Source organism: Corylus avellana, chromosome ca8 (assembly GCF_901000735.1).
Source record: "Corylus avellana chromosome ca8, CavTom2PMs-1.0".
Taxonomy (NCBI): Eukaryota; Viridiplantae; Streptophyta; class Magnoliopsida; order Fagales; family Betulaceae; genus Corylus; species Corylus avellana.
The window spans coordinates 3,415,839-3,440,362 of record NC_081548.1 but is presented as its reverse complement, the minus strand read 5'-3'; the positions used below and the strand labels follow the sequence as shown (position 1 = coordinate 3,440,362).

At 34.8% G+C, this 24,524-nt stretch overlaps 2 protein-coding genes across 3 annotated transcripts; both read left to right on the top strand.

Annotated features, from left to right (window-relative positions):
• The first annotated feature begins 195 nt into the window (after positions 1–195).
• Positions 196–4,576, top strand: LOC132190569 (ER membrane protein complex subunit 7 homolog). Its single transcript, XM_059605602.1, has 7 exons — positions 196–502; positions 652–695; positions 3,119–3,227; positions 3,442–3,505; positions 3,592–3,708; positions 3,808–3,916; positions 4,298–4,576. The coding sequence occupies exons 1-7, from the start codon at positions 420–422 to the stop codon at positions 4,393–4,395; spliced, it is 624 nt and encodes a 207-aa protein (XP_059461585.1). The 5' UTR covers positions 196–419; the 3' UTR covers positions 4,396–4,576.
• Positions 4,577–17,562: 12,986 nt separating this feature from the next.
• On the top strand, positions 17,563–24,228 carry LOC132191146 (hydroxyproline O-galactosyltransferase HPGT3). 2 transcript variants are annotated; one of them, XM_059606165.1, is made up of 12 exons: positions 17,563–17,929; positions 18,250–18,313; positions 18,798–18,847; positions 19,003–19,193; positions 20,271–20,331; positions 20,504–20,576; positions 20,836–20,959; positions 21,052–21,139; positions 21,452–21,502; positions 22,763–22,834; positions 23,301–23,413; positions 23,722–24,228. In XM_059606165.1, the coding sequence occupies exons 1-12, from the start codon at positions 17,805–17,807 to the stop codon at positions 23,742–23,744; spliced, it is 1,035 nt and encodes a 344-aa protein (XP_059462148.1). In that variant the 5' UTR covers positions 17,563–17,804; the 3' UTR covers positions 23,745–24,228. The 2 variants fall into 2 exon arrangements, with proteins under 2 accessions (XP_059462148.1, XP_059462149.1); XM_059606166.1 differs by having other exon boundaries at positions 17,896–17,974.
• Positions 24,229–24,524: the final 296 nt, after the last annotated feature.

The following is a 24,524-nucleotide window of genomic DNA, read 5'->3' as shown; positions in this document are numbered from 1 at the left end:
TGCATCAACAAGCAGCACTTAGGGTTAATAACTTTTTAAACAACCAGCTATTTCAACATGAATCAAACACAAAATTAGATCGAAAAGTTTTACCATTTATATATACATATTTAATTCAATATATATATATATATATATATATATATATATATATAGATATTTGTGTGAATAAGCGGTGTTTGATTCAGTTGATTCGAGCGTCTGTGACTTGTGATTGCGCGACCAAAGGAGCACTTACAGGTCAGTTGATTCGAGCGTCTGTGACTTGTGATTGCGCGACCAAAGGAGCACTTACAGGTCCGCAGCACGGGATCACACAACGTACTGGAATCTGAGAACACGAAGAAGAGCCCCGATTCGCTCTCTCTGGCTCTCAATTCCGAAGCTTTTCCCAAATCCTTGCTCTTCCGGCAGCGGCCATGAGATCCAAACCGATTATTCTCGTGCTTTTGGTACATTTATGCCTCTCCTTTCTCTATTCGTCTCTCGCCACCTCACCAGGGTAGGTTTTCCCCATCTATGTTTCTCTTTTTCCATATTTTTCTCATTTTAAAACTAAATTATTAAATCTTTGGAGGAAAATGAATTTTGGTAGCTTGAATTTGATTTCTTTGCCGTTTATTTAAGTTGCTTATATTCTTTCTTGGTCAGGTCCAGTGACGGTTTCACCATCAATGGCCGGGTGAAGATTCCAAGTATGTTTTGTTTTCCTTGTCCCATATTTCGTTCTCTTCTTTCTTTTTGATTAACTGCAGCTTAGAAAGTCGAACTAATTTTCATCGGAATTGTTAATAGGATTAATAGAGTGCTCTCTAAGGACAGGACATCAATTTAAGTGAATTTTCAATAGGATTAATAAAGCATGCTCTAAGGATGGAGATCAAACATAATAGAATTTGTTGGGAGGAATTTAGCCAACCCAGTTGGGAGGCAAACTTTTCCTCTCACTATTATATCATCATGTAAGAAGCGCGAGTGTCATTTAGTTATTGAGATGGTTGGTATGAGACTAGAACATAGAAAACGTGATTTAGAAAGAATCTGTTCCATTGCAATATAAGAACATGAATCAAATCTACTACTAGTTTTTTGTTGGCCTCTCATTCATGCCTCATGTGAAATGAAGCTTAGCTTTCTGCCTCATTTCATTTTAAGATTACGAAGAAGATCATAAAAGCGTTTGGACATTGGGCTCAAGTGGTGGGATGGGGTTGTGGACCTTTAGTAGATCTTTGGTTCAAATCTTACTGGCAAAAAAAGTTTGAGGTAAGAGTAATTTGTAGAAACTGCTTGTGGTAAAAGTTCTTCACCAAAAAAGAAGTATAGCCTGGGGCTGGGAAAATTTCACCCGGCCCGCCTAACCTAAAGGGTACTGACCGCTGGTGGTAGGTTATTGACCAACAGCGGCTTGGCATCAGTAGGAAAATCTACCTTCCGTTGGGGGTTGGTTTTAGGGGTCAAAAATCTGGCCTATACCAACCCGACCAAACCCTTTGACAAGCCAAAGCAAAAGAAGACAATGCTAACAACAAATCACTAAAGGGCAGGTTGGACAAGTCCATTGTCCCCCTCCTCAACACCCTCAACTACCACCCCTTTTACTTAACTGGCTCATGCTTTGTTTGTATCTAGATTATCTCCCAACTTAAACACACAAATCTTCCCAAGAAAAAAGTTAGGGGAGGGATGTTTCTCTTCATCTCTCATGACTTGGCCGATCTCGACTCGTCCTCTTCCTCCTCTTCCCCTTTGAGTTGACTCACCACCAACCTCCTTTGAAGTCGATTTCAGGTTCAAGCTGCATATTTTAGCCCTTTCCTTGAATGTTTTGAATGTCTAGATTATGATGAGACAACACATAATATATCCCATTTTGTAGAGTTAATGTCGCAGTATCAAGGACATGAACAAGCTCAAAAAAAATGTTCTTGCACAAAGCTATCTTTGTTGATAAATCTTAAAATTATAGTCATTTACTCCTCCATTGACTCATCACAAGCTTCATCAACATTTTATGCAGAACTTTGCATCATCAATTTTTTTGTGAATTGCCTTCTTCACTTCGGTTGAAAAAACATGTAATTTTTTTAATTTTTTTTTTGTATCCTTGGTGATATGTAAGAGGCAGTTTTTGGAGGTTTAGTTATCACTCCACCAACATTTTCATTGTATGAAACCACAATCCAATATCTTAAAAGAAAATTTCCACGATTGCTTGAATCTACACTTCATTCCGACCTCTAAAAGCTACTCCTTGAAATTTCAGCTTTCAAATAATATCAATTGAGGCCTTCAACTATAGTCGATTGTTTGCAATTTGTTCAAAAGTGAAATTGTCAAACACCTTTTGTACGTGTTGAGATTGGTTCAACATGTCCTCACGTGACCTCTCAACAATTTTTGTGAAGTGAATTAGGATCTTTCCCTATATATTAAGAAAAACACAATTTTTTCATCCTTAAATTTCTTCTAGTAATTGAATCCATCAATAGTGAATGCATGTTGCAAAGGATTTGTAAATGGATTACTAAAGAGAAAGTATGGCAGACAAAAGGCTGAGTCTTTATCATGCGGATATTCTAGCCATGAAGAAAATAGCTTTAACCACAAAGGTTGAAAGCTACGAAGATGATGTACTGGTCCAGATCTTGGGTATTTTGAGAGAGTAGGTTGGTATGGACCAGCTTTAATGTTAACTCGTTGAATTTCATTCTATTGATTAACATCATAATCCCATAGTTGGGGATGATATCCGGAATCACGCTCCAATGAACTAATATCAATTTTATTGGCGTCAACCTTTTGAGATTTTGTATGAGGATTTTTATAAATTTTGTAGGAGGATTTCGCCTATCACCAATGCAACTCTTCAATCATGGATGTTGAGATCTCAATGGAGATATTGTTATTAGATTTTTGTTTTGTTTTTTTTTTTTTTTTTGGGTATTCCTTGATTTAGATTTTGGACCACAAGTTGGCTTTTGGTGCTCAAACAATGCACTAAACTTTTATGGTTTTATATGTGTATTGCTTTGCATATTTTGTTTCCCTCACTCTGCTTTTTTTTTCCTACCCTTCTTAAGTCTTCATTGATATTGTTTATGAATTAATTTGGCAGGTATGGATGTAAAAGGTTTTGGTCTTCCTGGAAAATTATCAAATGTCAAAGTTATACTTAATGGTGGCCAGAGGGTTACTTTTCTGAGAGCTGATGGATTTTTCTCGTTGTATCCTATTTTTCGACTTTGAAATGCGTTATTCTGTTAAACTTGATTCAGGATACTTTACACATTAAAATTCCTCTCGCACAACCTCACTCTTTATCTTTTTTGCTTTGTTATAGATCTGTGTTTTTGTTTTGTATTTCCAAACTAGTTGCGATTTATTCCTTTTGAATCATACTTTAAGCACTATGTGATTCCTTAATATGTATGCTTAAAGCCATGACGTGCCAGCAGGAACTCATCTAATTGAAGTGGATGCTTTAGGCTACTTCTTTTCTCCGGTGGGAGTTACTATCCATAGTTTTCTATCAATTTTGTTTATCATTAATCACCAATAAGATTTCTTACGATTGCATTCTGTGTTTAGGTCCGAGTTGATGTCAGTGCCAGATATCCTGGTAAGGTTCAGGCAGCATTGACAGAGAACAGGAGGAGCCTGATTGAGTTGGTTTTAGAACCGTTGAGAGAGGAACAGTACTATGAGGTTCAGTTAGACTTACTTTTTCCTATTTCTTCTTCTTACTTTGTTTTGTTTGGAGTTATTATCAGTTATTTGTCTCAATTCTGTTTTCTGCTTTTACAGATAAGGGAACCCTTCTCCGTTATGTCTCTTGTGAAAAGCCCAATGGGTCTGATGATGGGATTTATGCTGGTTGTTGTGTTTCTAATGCCCAAACTAATGGAGAACATGGGTAAATTGCTCTGTTCATAATGTTTTGTGTAGATTTACCTTTGTTGGCTTGGCTCATGGCTCATGTATATCGTAGGAGTAATGTTATTAAGTAAACTGTTATACGACTGTCATAAAATTGAGATGATATAACAGTGAAAATCAGCCTCTAGATCAGTAATGGCTTGTAAAAAGAAAATCAAGGGCTAATTTTCATTGTCATGTCTTCTTAGTCGTATAATAGTCGTAGAGCACTCTACTAAATAGTTGGTTCTCATAACATAGACAAGCCTAATGTTTCATGAGAGCTTCTCAATGCTAATAGGTTTTTATTTTTATTTTTTATTTTTTCTGGTTCCTGTTCTCTTACTGACCATATCCATTTGTTGGGCTTTTGGGGCAGATCCTGAGGAAATGAAGCGAGCACAAGAAGAAATGAGGAGCCAAGGGGTTCCCTCTCTGGCAAACTTGTTACCTGGTGGTGCCGGCAGGAGTAGTTAAAGGGATTAGTTTGAAAATTTGTGAACATGTTTTCCCTTCTCAGTTCAAAAGCCTATATATTATTAAACATCGAGGTTGGAGCCCTGGAGGTCTTTGTTCTATCCAGCAAATAGGTCCTGAAACATTTATCTGAACCTACTCTCTCAAATTATACTTCTTTTCTGGAAGGTATTAGTGGTTACCTTGGTGGCTTGAAATATAGGTGGGAAACTATTCTTAAAGATAAACGTTATTCTACATTCTCCCAACATACTTAGCTGATGTGACAATGCTCAATCCACTCTTGATTTTTTTTTTTTTTTTTTTTTCAATTAATATTGATCTAAGGGTGGATTGAATATACCACATCAGTGGAGTATGCTGGAAGAATGCAAAATAACATTTAACTTCTTAGGTGGTTCGTGCAAGGGGGTGGCCTGGCCACCTCTGAGTGGCTCGCCAGCCACATCTGGGGTGGCCTTCAGGCCACCCCCACCTTTCGGGTGGTTGCCAGTTGGACCCCCCTTTCCTTTTTTCTTTTTCTTTTTTTAAAAAAAAATTATTTTTTTAGTTTTTTATTTTATTAATTTGTTTATTTCAGTTTTTTTTTTCTGTTTTAAAAAAAAAGGTGGCATTTTTGGCACTGGGCTACTTTAGAACCTTTTAAACATTGTGGGACTCTTTTAAAAATGATTGTTAGTTGAGGGGCTTTTTTATATTTTTTTTCCTTGGTTATTAGATATAAATGACTTATCACATGAATATGAAATTATAAGACTTAAAAGAAAGAAAAAGTGTTGAGAAAAATGGGTAGCTATAAAGAGTAATTTATAGTGGAATGTGATGTGAAAAAAATTTGGACGTTGAAAAGTCATTGACATTATAATTCTATCTGTTATGCACAAGCCACAATGCAAACAATTGAAGTTTTATGTATTTTGAAAACTTTTCATACTTTTCTAATTCAAATGGACGTTGGAGAAAACAATTATGCACGTTGGAAAAATTTATGCACGCTGGACTTTCATAAAAGTAAAAATTGGACCTTTTTAAAAAATAAATGGTGGACTTTCCAAAAATTTATGGATGTTGAGAATATGGATAATGACTTTCACTCAGATATTATTATTACCATAATTAGGGGCCTTAATTAGATACTATTTATTAACTTTTTACCATATAAGAACCTTAAAATATTTTAAGAAAATTTTACAAAATTCTCTTAAACTTCCATGCGTTTTGATATTATCCCATAATGTTAAAAAACTCTCAATAAGTAGGGGTGTTAACCCAGTCCTAGTTCTTGATTATTGGCCAAAATCGGGGTACTCCGATTATTGGTTTTGGGAACCGGAACTGGGTAACCGACCGGTTCTGGTTTGTACCCGGTTATCTAGACCGGGTAACTGGTTTTTTTAAAAAATTTGTATTTTGGGCTTATTTTAGATATTGGGCCTAAAATAAGCCCATTTTTTGTACATAGTTGGCCCATTTTTTTAAAAAAATATTAGCTTTTTTGTCCTACTAAATTAGGCTTTGTTGTGATTGTTCCAAATAATTTTTTTAAAAAAATAAACCCATAAAAAATCCCAAAAATCCTAAAAAAATCAATGTTTTTGACTATATTGGGCCTTAAAAATAAAAATCCAATTTTTTAAAATGCCGTAAAGAACAAGTATTTAAATAAACTATCAACCAAAAGAAATACTCATTTACAATAAAAATAGTTCATAAACATATTACAAAGACACTGAAACCTAAACTAAAAACTAAACTAAACACTAAAAAGTAAAAATAAAAGCAAAAAAAAAAAAATTAATATATGAGCCCAGTTATCCGATTATAACCGGGTGCCAAAAACCGGAACCGGAACCGGGGTCCCCAGTTTTTGTTTTTTTCCAACCAGAACCGGAACCGGTTTTTTGGTTCCAATCTTAGTTTCCCAGTATTTTTTGACATTCCTAAATTGAAGGTATCAAACTTTCAATTTTTTGCAATGCCCCCCTCCGTTAGGATTTTTTCCATTAAATTTTGTCAAAATTTACAAAATAACCATGTATTTTTTATTATAAAAAATAAAATAAAATTTGCAAAGATTCATGTGTTAGGATTTAACGGAATTTGCAAAATACTTACGTTTGAATTTTCGCAATTTTTTAGAAACAAATTTAAAACAATGGTATTTTGAAAATTTTGACATTATTTAACGAAATATTCAAATGGAGGGGGGACATTCCAAAAAATTAAAAGTTCGATACCCTAAATTGAGAGTTTTTTAATATTATGGGGATAATTTCAAAACGTGTGTAAGTTTATGAGGATTTTGTGAAGTTTTCACGAATATTTCTTTAGGAAGAATCTCTATTGTACAGTTATTAATTGGAGCCTTAATTAGATACTATTTATTAACTTTTTACCAAATTATAGCCTTAAAATATTTTTTAGAAATAACCTCTATTATACAATTACTAGTTTTTTTTTTTTTGTTTTTTTTTGAACATGTATACAATTACTAGTTGAGCCTTAATTATATACTATTTATTAACGTTTTACCATATTAGAGCCTTTAAATATTTTTTAGAAATAATTTTTATTGTACAATTATTAATTGAGAACTTAACTAGATACTATTTATTAAATTTTTACCATATTAGAGCCTTCAAATAATATTTTTTTGTAATTATTTATTGTATAATTATTAGTTGGGAGCTTTATTTGGGGCCCAGGCCACTACGTAAGTTGCCTAGGACTTGAAGTATATATATGGCAATATGCATGGCTATATTGATAGGTAACTGCAATTAATGATTTCTCATTTAATTGTCTTATATTTATTTACTTCATGAGAAATATTATCCTATGGTTTAGAGCCTGTTTGAAATTGCGGTGAAAAATGATTTAGAACATGTTTGGAATTGCGGTGAAAAATAGAACTTTTGAATATAGTGTACTTGAAGCGGTGACTGTCTATTGCTTTCCAATAATATGCCATGCCAACCATTGTGAATTTGAATGACACTACACTTTGGCAGGATTCTTTTGGGCTTTAGCCTTTAACACAAAGATGGCTAAATGATACAAATTGAAGGGTCCCAAAAGAGAGACAGCAAAACCTAGTCTCTATAGATGATGAATGAATGCATTTCATTAATTACTAGAAACAATAAAGGATAGAAAAACTTAATTGTCCACAAGAAATTTATATTGAAAAAGCTCCTTGGGATTTAAGGAAGAAATTGAATATTTAAATGAGACGGAGATGGAAATTAGAATATGGTAGTATGTTGAATAAACAACCATAACAATATAAATGAATAGATTAATGAAGCTAGGGTAATGGAAATAATGTTGGTGGAAATGGGCCAGGCTCCAATTACAAGAAACTAAAGAACACGACCAAAGTGGACCCGAATACGTTGTCAATGATTTTACAAATGAAAGCTCACCTTTTTATATACTAATAAAATGGCCCATAACAAATCTTATAGACTTTCCTCCCCAGTGAGCCCAACTAAGCCCAAATGCCAGCTCATTTGTTAGACCTGTTTTATACATAGAAAGACTTCCGAGACTCTAATTCTCATAGACAAATTCGTGGCCTTTTGATCCCAACAGTATGGCTTCCAAGAAGCATACGCTAGCTTCTCAAGGTCATAAATCCTCGGTGATTGCGGGTAGACTTGTGAGTTTTTTTAAAGTCTTTTTATTCTTTGCTCTATAAGAATTGGGAAATTGTCCAACTTCGAGTATCATCCTCCAAAAATGAGACAAAAATTGAAATCTAACACAGATGCAAGCCTCTTCCAAGAAGACTTTTTTTTGGAGATATGTCTTAATTGACGAACGTGAGGCGTGCACTTAAAAATCAAAGCCAAAGTCCTGAAATACAAGTGGTTGAGGCAAAATCACTTGAATTTTGTTTATCTGACTTGCGGGGCAAAGGATGGCTGCCCGGCGTAGCTGAACTTGATAATTTTGCCGTGGTAAAGCTGCTCAAAAGCAAGATCATGTCATACAAACCAAGTCATTAATTCCTTTTGGCTTAGTTTCTATGGCATGATCTTGCTTTTGAGCAGCTTTACCACGGCAAGATTATCAAGTTCAGCTACGCCGGGCAGCCATCATTTGCCCCGCAAGTCAGATAAACAAAATTCAAGTGATTTTGCCTCAACCACTTGTATTTCAGGACTTTGGCTTTGATTTTTAAGTGCACGCCCCACGTTCGTCAACTAAGACATATCCCCAAAAAAAGTGTTCTTGAGAGAGGCTTACATCATCCGTTAGATTTCAATTTTTATCTCGTTGTTGAAGGAAGCGATCTTTCAAATTTAACTTTAGACTCACGTGCTGCACAAAAAAAAAAAAAAAAAAAAAACATATCTTAGATTATGAAGAAAGAGGGAATAAAGGCAAAAACTAATGATCAGCTCAAAGAAATCAGTCAAACTTGCAGATACAACACATACCAACTGACAGAAGAGCTATCATCAGATAAGGGAAATATATATAAAAATCATTCCACTAATTCTATCTATGTTCAAATGAATATTTTCAATTCCATATCTAGAAAACAAAGCCTTATATCATGTAATGAAGCAAAACATAAAAATCACATATTTCTTTCAACAGTTGTAAAAATATTGACATTCAATAAGCAATAAATTTCATGGGTCATTAAAATTCATTTTCACATTAATGCTAACATCATGAGAAATTCACTGAACTCAAATCACGACAAAAAAACAAAAAACAAAAAAAAAAAACAGATCTCAAACAAAAGGATAGAGAAAGCCAACAAAACCAAGTAGGAATCAACGAATCAATCAGACGTCCTAGTTCTCATCAAAAATCTTGTCATCGTTCTGTGCGGCGAGGAATCACCATGCTTACTCAACGCCGTATCCTCTCTTTCCCTACCCTACAAAGCCCCATCTCCTTGCTCATATTTCTACCTTTGTATCTTCATTTGATTTCGGGGTTAGTATTTCTATTTCATTCTGTTTTTATTTTTGTTTGGAACAGTGCGAGTGCTAGATCTACCTCTTCTGATGGTCAAAACTAATTTCTCTTTCTTTTAAGGGCTGAGAATGAAAAAGACAATTACACTTATATCTCGCTTGCCTCGCAAACCTCACACCGAAGGGCTTCCGCCTAAGCGACAGCCCCCGTGACGCGCCACCAGGGTGTAAACGAGCCGAGCTTGGGCTGTCCAGGCTCGGCTCGTTTATTTTTGGCTCAGGCTCGAGCTCGACTCGAGCCTAAAACATGTTGCTCGAGCTCGGCTCGATAGGGTTGGAACCCTGTTCGAGCTCGAGCTCGACTATTATTTTTTGTAATTTTTTTTAAAAAAAAAACAACAACAACAAAAAATCCAGAATCCAGAATGTCTCAAAAGTCACAAATCCAAAATCCAATCATTGCATGTAAAATTAAAATTAGAAAATCCTATCATGGCATGTAAAATCCAAACATTAATTTTTGGATTGCTGTAAAATTAAACTAAAAAAATCCAACCGGCAAGGAGAGACGGAGACCGGCCACAGAGACAGAGAGACAAATACCGGCGACGATCCAGACAGTGACGATCCAGACGGTGACGATCCAGAGAGGACGAGCGCGAGCACAGCGACGAAGACATTAAACAGAGACAAAGACGTCGAGCGCGAGGAGAGACGGTGAAGGAGACCGACGACCGGTGAGGAAGGCGGCAGAGACAGACGGGCGACTTGTGAGGACTGGAAGGCGGCAGAGACACTGAGACACGAGCGTTTGTGTTAGGTTTAGGGTTATATGAAAATGAAAATGAAATGAAAGTGATGAATTTATACCCTTAGGGCCTTATCAAAACTATGTCGTTTTTGTTGTTTGTGTAAATAAAAATTGGTAAAAAGAAATAGTTTTAAAAATGACTTAGAAATTAGAGAAAAAGTTTTTTTTTTTTTTTAAAAAAAAGAATTAAAAAATTGTATTACATATGTATCATTATAATTTTATAGCATAAATTTGTATTGTTAATCCAATGTCAATTATTTAATTTGATATTATACAAATCCCATCATCATTATACATGAATAATATTATTAAGTATTTGAATTGTCATTGAATCACATGATTAAATATTGTTCTCATACATTTATATTATTTAATCTGCATATATATATAATTATAATTTATAACATATATAGACTTATAAGTTATAAGTGTTTAACATACATTAGAACTAACTCTCTATGTACTTAATTATTGTATTAGTATGAACTTGTATACTTATGAGTCTGTATCATTATCTAATTTATATGGGTAATGGGTCAATGTTAATTGTTATAACTTATATACTTATATTATATGTTCTCACTTCTCATTATCACAATTCATGATATATGATTTAAATTCAAATTGTTAAGTTTTTACTTACTGTAAATTGTGATTGTAATGTATAAATTATAAAAAACACATCAGTTACTTAATTATTAATCATTTAATCTAATAGTAATACTCAAACTCTAAGCAATAAATTCATAATGATTTAATGGTCATACACTTATACTTAAATTTTATGATCATATTATCTCACAATTAATATTAATATTATCTTAGATCTAAGATCATGTGATATATCATATATGTTTTATAAGAATAAAATATATAATTATAATGTATTGATTAAACAACACAATAACTTTTGCAGATATACTATATGATTATATAATGATTAATGATTATGTGATATACCGTATACGATTTCAATTTTCAAAGTATAAACTATCTAATTATAATATTTGTATTAAATGACACAATAATTTGTACAATTATACTATATGATTATATCATATGATAAAATAATTAATGATAATATCATATATTTCTTATTATATATATATATATATATATATATATATATATATTTCTTATATGTGTTTGTATTAATATATACATATATATAATATATATACACACATGTGCATAAATAACAAAAAACAAAGGTATATTTTCCCTTCCCCAATTTCCCTTATTTGAATTAAAAAAAAAAAAAGGGTATATAATACATTTGTTATTATTGAGTAAATGAGTAATGTTGACTATATATTGTTATTTGTTACTTAATAAAAAATATACGAGCCGAGCCTAATAAGCGAGGCGAGCCTTATAAGAGCTTGTTCACGAGCTTAGCCGAGTCGAGCCGAGTTTGCTTCGTTTAATATTCGAGCCAGGATTTGTGTTCATGAAATGCTTTTTTTAATATTCGAGTCGAGCATGAGCCGAGTTTATGCAAACCGAGCCCAAGCTTGCTTGCGAGACGCTTCACTCACTTAATAGCCCCAACTTGAACCTCCCCTTCATGTGTGAATTCATTTTCTTTCCAAATCATAACTTTTTCTTTTTCTTCTTGTTTTTCAATTTGTTTGTGTGTGGATGTCGTGCCACGTATCCATTTTAGGTACAAGGCCCAATGACTTTGTGATTGCATTGATCACGAGTACATGGAGTAATAATATAATGAGAACTAAAGTCCTTGTTGAGTTGTTTCAAATGTGATGTAACTTTTTTTTTAGAAATATAAAACTTTCATTGATAAAATTTCATGAACATAAAACTCTTACATCATAGAGCATACAACTCTGAAAAATCATAGCCAAAACTATGAAAATTATAAAGTCATAAAAATGATTTCAAGCTTCCGCTAACCCATATACAATTACATTTAAGGAATATACCTGTTTCGTGCAGACTAGATCTAAGACAAGGGTAGCCAAAATACAAAAAAAAAAACAAAAAAAAAACTAGAAACTAAAAATCCGATCGTGAGAGTTAAGCCCCCACACCGATTTACTACATCCTCAATTCGAAGGCCAGGACAATAAATCCATCATCAACCCGAAGGTTAGGACAAACAAAAAACAAAAACCCCACAAGCAGCAGTGGAGGAGCACATCATCGTAGACATCTCTTCAGAAGACACATCTTGGCCGAAGAAGATGATCAAATCTAAGGTTGAAGATACTATATCTTGATCTAAATCTAGAAACTAGATCTAAAGCAACTTGCCAGAAACGAAGATCGATGGAACCTAGAGAGAAGAGATTGAGCACTGCTACTGTGAGAGAGGAGAGAAGATCTAGATCTAGATCTTCCCTCCTCTTGAAGTTTTTCTTGGTGTTGTCTAGAAAAAAAGAGAGAAGAATTCTAGAGAGAATGCAGAGCCTCCACTTAATGTAATGTAACTTTTAAAATCACTAATATATCAAAATTCAATAATGATCATCTCAAATTTGATCGTGATTTTAAAAGCCACATCACACTTAGGAGGAATTACTCGAGTATATGTGCTTGGTCGTTTAGTAGTTATATTAAGAAAAAAATTGCTAAATATTTAATTACAGAAATAATAATAGATGGAGTTTATTTTATAAAAGACTGTTGTTGATCATAATTTGAAGGAGATGTCAAGTTATTTTTTTTTATATTTTTTATACATGTTTATAAAAGCTTTTGTATTAAAAAAATGGTTAATTACCTTTTTAGTACTTAGGTTTCAATTCGTATCACATATAGTACCTGACTTATGGGTAAATACAATTTTAGTACCTCTCACCATTGCGTCAGCTAGATTAACAGACCGCCATTAGGCACCCCCTACGGTCAATTTGGGGGTGGTTTGACAACCCTCATGGACTCTGGAGCTACCCCAAGTAGGGGTGAACAAGTGGTTGTGGTTAATGATTATTGGCTAAAACTGCTAGCTGCAACCGCAACCGCCTAAGGCGGTTATTGGATTTTAATAATTACAACCGTTTTGCTTAGGCGGTTAGCGGTTATTCAAACCAATTACCGGCGGTTTTATAACTTATAATAATAATAATAATAATAATAATATGAGCTTTTGGGCTTTTTTTAGGTGTTTTGGATTTTATGGGCTTATTTTAAATAGTTTTTGGTCAAAGTGTTCCAAAAAATAATGAATATGATGAACCATATCCCTAACTCTTATTTAAAACTGTAAAACCCTTTTTTTATAGTGTCATTCCATGTTTGAAGTCTCAAGACACTCTCTGCTAGGGTTTCATCTCTAGCAAAGAGCGCCGTCGGAGGGGGAGAACCCCTATTCTCCCTGTAATATTCCCAGCCCGTTAAGGTTGAGTTTGCCACTTTTCTTTTTTTTACAACAACATTTTTTGCAAAGATCTATAAGGTCTATCAAAGTACTTGATTTTAAAGGATACGATAAATGTATAAAACATTCTTCAAGATATTTTATTACAAGCGAAATTATAAAACATTAAACTTTAGTTGCGGAATATCATATTATTACAATAACTGATTTGAAAAGACTTTGAAAGTTAATAATTATTCCCGCCCCATTCTAGCCTCCTATTTTAGCGTCATTTCTACCTGAAAACAATAAATAAAACTGAATGAGCCCAAAAGGGGCCCAGCAAGTAAAATCCACAACCATAAATAGTTTTACTACTTGTTCTTAGTTTTGAAAATCGTTTTCACAAACAAATATACATCCAGCCATAATAATACATGTATGTACGGTTGCATCTCCCGTAGCATATACATACTATTATATCTAGTAATAAATCATCGTCATAAATCATCATCATAAAGCAGCATTATCATCATTATAAATCATCATTGTAAATCATCATAGTATATCATCGTTGTAAATCATTTTTGAAATCACATCATCATTTTCTCATATTAGGGCCCATGTACACTGTTACCCATGTGTACGAGGGTTGCAGGTCTTTGTGACCATGGTATTGAACTGTGGCTTCAGCCATGCCTGACCGTCAATTAACTCTTTTCTTGGTGCACTCAACGGTCATGTTGATGGAATACCACCTTCTGGCATAGCCTCCTTCAGTGGTTTCGCCTCCATCCGAGTATCGGTACTGAACTCCTCTCATCCTTACTTATCTTGGGGCCAAAAATACTCTCCTCCATACATGTGCTTTCATTTCATAAACATTTAACTCATTTCTTGTACTTTTCTTTGTACTTATTTTGATGCATCTTATGGGCAACATGTAGGAGGGTTTTTCATCATTCTTTTTTTCTTATAATCATCATCATTTCTCAACTTTCTTTTCTCAAAATGGAAACTTTTCCAAATATAAACTTGTTGTACTTAGAAATTGTTTAAAGAAATATAAACTTTCTAAATAATTATTTTAGAAATCCTTCATTCATGCAACATATCTCAATGACAGGTAAATAAAATAATCATTTACAGTTTGATACAAGAATGAATAAATAGCATGACATGAAGTAACTTTAAAAGGGGTAGTGAATTTACTTACCTATAGACTGAAGTTAAAAGTGGTCTGAAGGAATCTAGTTGTTCCAATCTGACTAACACCACTAGTATATCTTTTGAAAAACTAATTTCTAAAGTCCGCTATCTCTTGTGTTCTTTCTTTCTTATAGTGCTTTGTCTTGCCCTTTCTCACTCTATTCAGAGTAAACACTCTTAGAAAGAAGAAAGACCGAGTAAAAAGCGAAAGAATGAAGAATATGTGCGAGAGATGGGAGAAGAGTAGTAAAATTGTGAAGGGAAAGAGCTCTATTTATAGGAGAAAACCAAATACTATTCTATCTTCAATTTACAATTATACCCTCATTTTACTATCCCACCTACCCATTTAGTATACCTTCAATTTACAATTATACCCTCATTTTACAATCCCACCTACTCACTTAGTATATCTTCAATTTACAATTATACCCTCATTTTATTATCCTACCTACCCATTTAGTATACCTACAATTGACTATTTTACATTCTTATTTAAAATTCTATCCTCCTTATACATATCATTGACTATTTTACCTTTTTATTTAAAATTCTACCCTCCTTATACCTACCATTGACTATTCTACTTACTTATACAATTCTTTCTACCATTTACTATCCTATTATTTCACTAATTACCATTATCTAATTACCACTCTCTGTAACACCATAAATTTTCCAAGAATTAAAATCCTTGGCTACAATGGATATTAAAATAACATCATTATCGAAATAATCTATTTAAATAACTTTAAAAATTCTGAGGTGCTACACTCCCCCTCCCCCTCCTCCCCCTCATCCTCTTCTCCTCCCGCCCAAGAGCTAGCCTATTTACTTGATGTCCCTTGTTTTTTGAGCATTTTCTTCCTCTCTCTCCCTTTCCGCCCCTTTTCTAATTTTAGGGTATTTTGGAGGCTAATCTTCCGCCCTTCTCCATCCGCTGTGCCTATTGCTGGGTCAGGTTTGGCTCCGGTTCGTGTCCTACCCGATCGACCGCCTGTCGCCTAGTCGACCTTGACGCGTGCTCCAACACTTTGCTACCCAAATCCGCCAGTGCCCATCACACCTTTTGCACTGGATCCGTCTCTCCAGATGTGGTTTGATTTCGGTTCTCTCCAGCTCTTTTTTTTTTTTTTTAAAAAAAAAAAAAAAATTTAAATTTAAATTTTTTTTCTTAATTTCGTTTCTGGTTGTTTTATTTCATTTCCTTTATGTCTGTCTTTTGCTGTGTATTTTGATGTGTTGTTTTTGTTGCCTTGCTTGTTTATCATACTTTGTGGGTGATGCTATTGGGGGATTCACTCAAATTCCCCCTAGTTTGTTTTGTGTGTAACGCCAATCTCCTCCGCACCCGCTCTGCCACCCACCATCCATTGTCGGGTCTTTCCTCATGTCCCCCCACGATGAGCTCCAACGCCACCTTCCGCGTTGGTTTCTGGCAAGCACGCGATCGGCTTTCTTTCAGCTGCCGTTTCCCGCTTAGTGTGATTCTCCGGTTTTTTTCCTGTTCTGTTGGTTTCCATTTGGTGTTTGTTCGATTTTTTCTATTATGTTTGTATTTCTGTTTTAGTCTCTTTATTTCCCTGTACGCTTTTATTTCTTGTTTTTTGCTTGTAATAAGGCTCTTTCCTCTCTCGATCTGCATGCGTGATACCCTTTAGGTTATTTGCTATGGTCTAAACCTTTGAGTTGTGGATGAGAACGTTACCCTGGCTTTTGGGTTGAGGAAGAAGAGTTTTGGTTGGCGGTTTGTCTACATTCAGTTCCAAAGAATACAAATTACCTATGCATTAGTTTGAGTCTGTTTGGCACAAATCTGTTTTTTAATATGTAGATTAGTCATAAATTAGTAGATTGGTTTTGGGTTTGGAATGTAATACGTCATCTATGACGCTTGTAACCTCGTAGCTTTGGCTATTTATGCTTGTAAGAGCTTTATGCTCATCATGATTTTTATGAATAAAATTGATATGGATTCCCTTTCAAAAAAAAAAAAAAGAGTCGTTTTAATTTTATATTTTTAATATAAAATATAGATTTATTTATATTATTATATATAATGGTAAGTTGTTATTAACCACTTTTCCCTACTTTTAAAGCTATTAACCGCCCCGCTCTAAGCCGTTTTTTATAACCGCCTACCAAAGCGGTTATGCAGTTATAGTTTGTAACACCCTTACCCCAAGACTTTTGGGGGTGGTTTCAGCTCCCCCTCCTTTTGGGCATTGAAACCGGCTGTAGGGGTGGTCGAAACCACTCCCATGACAGTTCGTTTGTTTGGTTGACGAAATGATGACGGGATACTAAATTGGTATTTACCCATAAATCAAGTACTATCTGTGATACAAAATGAAACCTAGGTGAAAAAAAAAATAAAAAATAAAAAAGTGAAAACCTAAGTACTAAAAAAGTAATTAACCATAAAAAAAAAGTTCATTTTAAAGGGAATAGATCCTCTCGAGTTCAAATGATTTGGAGAGTATCCAATTCTTTATATCATAAGGGTAGAATTGTCAAAAATAATATGAAATGACAATTCTGTCTTTGTGATATAAAGGACTGGATACTCTACACTTCAAAATTAACTGAAAATGATCTTTTTTTTTTGACATGTCCACACAAGGGAAGGGGGAGGAGGGATTCGAACTAGTAACCTCCACTTCATAAGGCGTGGTTCACAGCCAATTAAACTACCCCTTGAAGACTTTTTTTTGCATTTTAAAGATGAGTTTATAGACATGTAACGTTTATATAAGACTTATGACTTAATATAGGATTAAATTTAAGATTTGTCTGTTTTTATTTTCCATAAATGCACATAAAAAATCTCTATGTATTTATATATTTTTTTATTTATATAAATTTGAACTCCGAATTCAAAAGATTAAGCCCCGTTTAGTTTACGAAATAGACCCGAAACGGACCTCGGCCTCTGCGACATCAATTTGCATTGGAAGCCACAGATCTCTCTCCCTGAAAATTCAAAGCTTCGTCTGTTGCTGCTGCTCTTCACTGATTCCTCTTCCATTTCCAATTGATCGGACTACTTACCTTTTTCACGATCTCTCATTCAAATCATCAACACTTGCATACACGTATGTCCTAAGAGAAGTGACTCTCTCTGGTGGAGATGGAGAGTTCACCGGCGGCAATGAAATCGGACAGGCGGTGGAGATCTAAGCCTCTCCAGGCCTCGAAACCCTCGCTTCTGATGGCCTTCTTCTCTTGTGTCGCTTGGCTTTATGTCGCCGGCCGGTTCGTCCCTCTTCCTTGACCGAGACAGAAAATTATAGATTTGAGGTTTTGCTTTGATTTTAATTTCTGGAAAGAATAATGATAGAAGTTTAGGATGTGTTTGGCTGCATATAATTGGAAACATTGTTGTGGATTCGGGGTCTATGGAAGTCAAATGCGATTCCGGTGTTAGTGGTTCCATGATCCAATCCATGGAAAAAGAGGAAAAAAGAAAAACCGAAATGCAGCGTTTAGTTCGGCTATCTAATTATATGTTTTACGATTTGTGCATTTTAAATCATTCATACTAATTGTCAGTTTTTTGGTTGTGCGATAATTAGGTTGTGGCAAGATGCAGAGAACAGAAAATTACTTACTAGTCTTCTTGACAAGAACTCCCTCCAGGTCTGTGATTTATTTTTGTTCTCCTCCTTTTGTTAGGCGCTGAAATCTGAATCTTGTACTAGGAAATTGAAGTAAGTTAAGAATGATTTCCATTGTATCGGACCTCAAGAAACAAAATTGAGCTCAGTTAAGCTTATTATAAATACTAGAATAAGTCGAGTTTTTCTCCAGGGGGTCTCTATACTTCATTGGGTCTCTCTTGTATAGCTTGTGTGTAATTGGGTTGTGCCCCTTTGCGCTTTTAATGAAATTAATGTACTTATTGAAAAGAATAAGTCGAATTTAATCGTGCGGTTCCCTTTTTTGTTGGGGGATTGAAGAAGGGACTTCATAAGATGATAAATTATGATTTCTTTTATCTAAAGTTTTCTTACATTTTCCTGGGTTCTGACTTGAGGGATGGTGGCATGTGCTGATGTTTTGTTTCGTCTTCCATTTTTTAATTCAATATATCTTTAATATGTTTCTGTGTTATTGTTGTTAGAGACCCAAAGTGCTTACAGTTGAAGATAAGCTAATGGTTCTAGGATGCAGGTACCTTTCTTATCTTTCTTATCTTTTAATATATATATATATATATATATATATATATTTTTTTTTTCCCTTTTAATATTTCTTTCTATAGTTTGGTATGTTTCCTTTTGTCACTATATGGTGTTTGTATTGGTATCTGTGGTGTTGGTTTTTAGGGATCTGGAGAGGAGGATTGTGGAAGTTGAGATGGAATTGACTTTGGCGAAGAGTCAAGGGTACCTCAAGAACCAATTGCAGCAAAGTGGGTCTTCTTCTGGCCAAAGGCTTCTTGCTGTTATTGGAGTTTATACTGGATTTGGTAGTCGCTTGAGGCGAAATGTGTTTAGAGGGTCTTGGATGCCTAAAGGTCAGTTGGGATTGCGATGTGCTGATTATGCTCGGTCTGTACTTATTCTTTCTTGGATGAATATTAAGCTTCCAACTTTGATTGGCATAGTTTGATTTAAGATAGTCTTTGTCTTTACATACATTTCTTGCTATCTGAATTCCATCACTCTCTTTTGTGACTGGGATGTGCATTGGTTATAAAATTGATCACCAGAAATTTTACATAACCTGATCTTTTCTGTTTTTTAGGTGTATGATGATATTATTAGTGGCAATTTGAAAAGTACATATTGCCTAATGAATGTTTTTTGACTATTGAAATCAACTTGGGTATAGCTTTGGTGCTTGATATTACCTATTTCGCTAGATGTGTGGTCCTAGCCAATAGGTTGAAAAGGGTTGTAGAGAAGATTATTTTGAAGCCTTAGAATGCGTTTGTTAGAGGTAGGCAGATCCTTGACTCCATTCTTATAGCAAATGAATGTTTGGATTGGATTAGATCTAGAGTGCCAGTTGTGCTTTGCAAATAGGATATTGAGAATGCCTACGATCATGTTAGCTTTGAGTTTTTATTAGACCCATTGAGGAGGTGTGGTTTTAGGGAGAAATGATGTAATTGGATAGCGCATTGTATTTCTTCAGTGTGCTTTTTCTGTTTTGGTGAATGACACTCATTCTGGTTTCTGTAGTAGTTCTCATGGTTTTGAGACATGGTGATCATTTGTCTCCTTTGCCTTTTTTCCTTGTTATAGAGGCTCTGACTAAAATGCTTTAAGTTATGGTAGATGGAGGCTGACCAATCTAGACATAGTTGACATTTCAGCATGACATATTATATTTAAGCAAGCTCGTGAGAATTCTTTTTTGTAATATTCTATATAGTCGACATATATGAGGCCTTAATTTATGATGCTTCGACATTTACTGATCTTGTTTGTTCTCCTTTTACTTTTAATTAATTGCTTATTTATCTCTATCACTTATTCTTATATGAATTTCCAAATGTTGTATGACACGTCGAACATTATCAGCCCCATATTGGGATATGCCTTTCTTTTTAAACAATGTGTTACAGGCACCATTTTGGCTTTTACAGGTGATGACTTGAGAAAACTTGAAGAAAGAGGAGTGGTCATTCGCTTTGTAGTTGGTCGGAGGTTTTTCCAAAAAAACTTAATCCTTAAAATAGTATATGCTTTCTTGTACTGTACATTTACTTGTTTGGTTGGTTCTTTTGGAACTACCAGCTCTACATTTTGGTAGGAGAATGGGACAAAGTTCTCTTTTATATATATATAATTTTTCTTTCTTTCACTTTGAAACCGGCAGTGCCAATCGAGGTGATAGCTTAGATCGCAATATTGACAAGGAAAATCGCTCAACAAAGGATTTCTTGATTCTTGTAAGTTATAGATTCAAATGTTAGTACAATTCAAGTGGTCAGTCTTCTGCCTTTGATTATATGAACTGACATATAACGATATTGCCATGTACGCCAATTCTTTGCATATAAAATTAAACTTCTAATGGAAAAGAAACTTTTGATTTCTTTAAGTTGTACGTACTTGCTCAAGTTTGAGTAGCTTTCCTCTCATTTTATATCTTTATGAACATGCAAATCATAGAGTTTAAACATACATGTTTCTTTGATAATATATTAGGAAGGTCATGAGGAGGCTCAAGAAGAGCTGCCCAAGAAAGCAAAGTTTTTCTTCAGTACTGCGGTTCAAAAATGGGATGCAGAATTTTATGTAAAAGTTGATGACAATATAGGCCTGGATCTTGGTAATTTTTTATGTACTATTTGTCCAGAACATCACAACTTTGTAAATTCTGATTTTTTGATATATTATTTGCACTGTTTTCTGGTCTGGCAGAGGGGTTAATTGGACTTCTTGATCGTCGTCGTGGTCAAGCTGGTGCTTACATTGGGTGCATGAAGTCAGGAGATGTGATATCTGACGAGTATATGCCCTATTATATTTTCTTCAGCTTCATTGTGATTGCTTGTCTTACCTCATCCATGATAGATATTAACATATGCACTCTTACTGATTTATAAGAACTCTAAATCTTAATTGAAGCTTTTCAAATTATCTTCCAAGCTGTGCAGAATAATTATATGTGGCATGCTTATATTCTTGTACTTCTAAAAAATGGTAGGGATTAATTGAAATTTTTGATAAAAGTATATTTCTTTTAAAGGATCTTGATTGAGTATCTGAAAATTATGTTGAAATAAGCTTTTCAGCATCTAAAATTGTTGTTCATTTTCAGGGGAAAGGCTTGGTATGAACCTGATTGGTGGAAATTTGGCGATGAGAAATCGTAAGTGATCTAGCTAGTAGCTAGTGGATGAGAACAAGTGTGGATATTCAATTTTTTATATTTGGTATTCATAGATCTTTGTGCATTATAAGTGTGCAATGCTTTTTTATTTGGCTTAATTTTTTGTTAATAGTTTGCGATCTAACTGTATTACTCTAAATTAAACCAATTTTTTTCGAAAATTTTATTTTAACCCTTAAATTTGTTTTTTATTAAAAAAAGGAAAGAAAGGAAAACCTAGAATTCAAGGGGTGGCCGGCAACCCCCTGGCAGGACCTGGGGGTGGTCGCACCACCCTTAGAGCACCTTGGGCTGGACCCCCGAGGTGCCCTGCACCACCCCCGGTGGATTTGGGGGCCACCCCCGAGGCTCATCGAGGGTGGCCTGGCCACCTTCGATGGAGGACGCAGCCACCCCCACTATGTTTAGGGGGTGGCCGCGGCCTCCCCCGTTGCCATCGGCGGTGGCCCGCCACCCCCAAATCCACCGGGGGTGGTGCGACCACCCCCAGGTCTTGCCAGGGCGTGGCCAGCCACCCCTGCAATTCTAGGTTTTCCCTCTTTTATTTTTTTATTTTTTATTTATTTTTTTTAAATAAGGGTGGGTTTTTGGTAATTTTGGTTCAACTCCAATTAGAATATATATGTTGTTACCAAACTAAAGAATAAGAATAATTATTCCATTCCACTGTCCTCTATTCCTTTTCCTAATGGAATACTCAATCCGCAAACCAAACGTGCTCTTAGTGTTTTTTTATGTTTCCTTGCCTTATTTACAGCTAATGGAGTCTTAATCATTCAGAACATATAAAAAAAAAAAAAAAAAAAAAAAAAAAAATCAGCTTTGGTAACTTGTGAAATTAAGAGTGGCCTTCACGATAGTGTTAGACATGAATATTTGATAAAAGTAAAGCATTGATAATCTTGGAGTAATTGGCTTTAAAAAAAAAAATATCATATGAAGAAGCGGGCTTTATTATACAATACTCACTTGAACAGTCTGCAATGCAGCTTCACAATCGTCCTCACCCTTAATCATTGTATGACTTGAACGAGTTGACAGTGGCGTGTTTGTTTGCTGCATGATATGATAATTATTTCTGAGGATGCTGGGAGGACTGAAAATAGTTCTCACAAACTAGTCTGCATCTGTCCTCCTTTAGCGATCAATTATGTAGTTGACGGTTCTCTTTTGGATGGTGCCTCCTTGCTGCTCCAATTGCTGTGATACTAAACTTGATTAATTACTTTTCTTAATCAGGTACTTCCGACATGCATCTGGAGCTCTTCTTATCCTCTCCAAGAATTTAGCTGAGTATATTAACATAAACAGGTTAGTTGCCAGTGCCTTAACTGGGAAAACAGGGTCTGGTTCAATAGGCAATTCTGTTTTAAGTTTTGAGCTAAGGTTAGGTTGTGTCGGCTTACTCTAATTTGCTGATGATAAGAACCTCAAGATCTAAATCTATTTGAAAATTGGAACTTGATGGTCTGTCCAATTGGTGTGTCCATGACTCTCATTTGTTATCAACTTGCATACTATGAAAGTTTGCAATGATGTGCTTGTAAGTCCAAAGTGATAAAAGAATTGATTTTCAGTTTAAATCATGAACAGGTAAGCTGCTTATAGTTTTATTATAAGCTAACCTGTATAGACCTTGGTGTTGAGCAGTTTCATTTCCTATATTGCATCATTTCTTTCCGTCCGCTGTATTAAACTGTAGTTGCTGAATGTAGTATTACATTTTAATCATTATATACGAGTTTGAAACTCATTTCATTCTCCTTGTCGTATCCAGTGCATCTCTTAAGGCTTATGCTCATGACGATATATCAGTGGGCTCATGGATGATGGGTCTCCAATCAACTTACATAGATGACAATCGCCTTTGCTGCAGTAGCATTAGACAAGGTGAGCTTGCTACAATGCTTAAATTTTAATAAAGTTGGTAGTTTATTTAACATTTTCAAATTGTTAACAGGAAATTCTTTATGGAAAATATAGAGTAGGCGAAAATCGATTCTTATATTGACGACTCTAAATAGAAAAAACCTTAAAGAAAGAGTCTAAATCACAGAACCATCTTTGAAACATAGGGTCTGAGCAGGTTTGGGGTCTGTCTTAATAATTGTGTTCAAAAGAAGTTTAACCATCATTTTAAAGACATGTTTACCAGCAATGTGTAACTTGTATTTAATGTTCTTCTGTCGTATTTCCAGACAAGGTGTGTTCCCTGGCTTGATCAGAGGAAATAGCTTCTTATCAGGAAAATCTGCGCAACTTCCTATTCGGTATATTCATTCAGCAAGTTTTGCATGAGCCACATCATTACTTTCCGAACATTTGTACACATTTGTTGCATCTGCTTGTCTCGAGGGAATTGTGTCTCACATTAGCAAGATTATTCTCTTGGATCAGAAGAGTGGCAGCAATTTTTATAGGGGGAATACATTTACCGAGCCGTCCTCCCCCATTGGTGCCTCTATTTTGGCTTAAGTGAAGTTGGATGCAACTATATAAACTCGATGAAATATTTCATGTAATTCAGTCAATAGGAAAGCTTCTGTTTCCTACCATTTATGCCTGTGCATTCGTTCTCTGAAGTTAATCCAGAGTTGAGCTATAGCAATGTTTCCAGTTGTATAATTTAATTGATTTGTTAACTTCCCATGCTGTGCAAATTTGCAAGAGACGTCTACATCCCATATTTGAATATCGTTTTCTGATTGTTTGATCGGGCCAAATTTTTGTTTGGCTTCATGTAAATTTTCGAGATCTACGAGATGGAAAAAGGCCATAGGGATTAGGGGATTTGTCAACAAAACTATTCCAGAAAACGCTATTAAATACCAATGAAACATCCTTTAGACCAATGTATGCATTTGGCTCCTGTCTTTCGTAATGCTTATAAAATAAGCATACTTGGAAAAATTTAATGTGAAGCATGTTCTAACGATTCTGTTGAGGAAAGTAGAGTAATCTAGGGGTTTTTTTTAGCAGTACTTTAAAGAAATGTGGCCAA

Bases quoted from the DNA above. Each gene is read 5' to 3' on its own strand.
- LOC132190569 (XM_059605602.1), top strand. From the start codon at position 420: ATGAGATCCAAACCGATTATTCTCGTGCTTTTGGTACATTTATGCCTC. The intron at 3,506-3,591 runs GTGGGAGTTACT...TTCTGTGTTTAG, and splicing joins TAGGCTACTTCTTTTCTCCG to GTCCGAGTTGATGTCAGTGC. The intron at 3,917-4,297 runs GTAAATTGCTCT...CTTTTGGGGCAG, and splicing joins CAAACTAATGGAGAACATGG to ATCCTGAGGAAATGAAGCGA.
- LOC132191146 (XM_059606165.1), top strand. From the start codon at position 17,805: ATGGAGAGTTCACCGGCGGCAATGAAATCGGACAGGCGGTGGAGATCT. The intron at 19,194-20,270 runs GTCAGTTGGGAT...TGGCTTTTACAG, and splicing joins AGGGTCTTGGATGCCTAAAG to GTGATGACTTGAGAAAACTT. The intron at 21,140-21,451 runs GTATATGCCCTA...GTTCATTTTCAG, and splicing joins GGAGATGTGATATCTGACGA to GGGAAAGGCTTGGTATGAAC.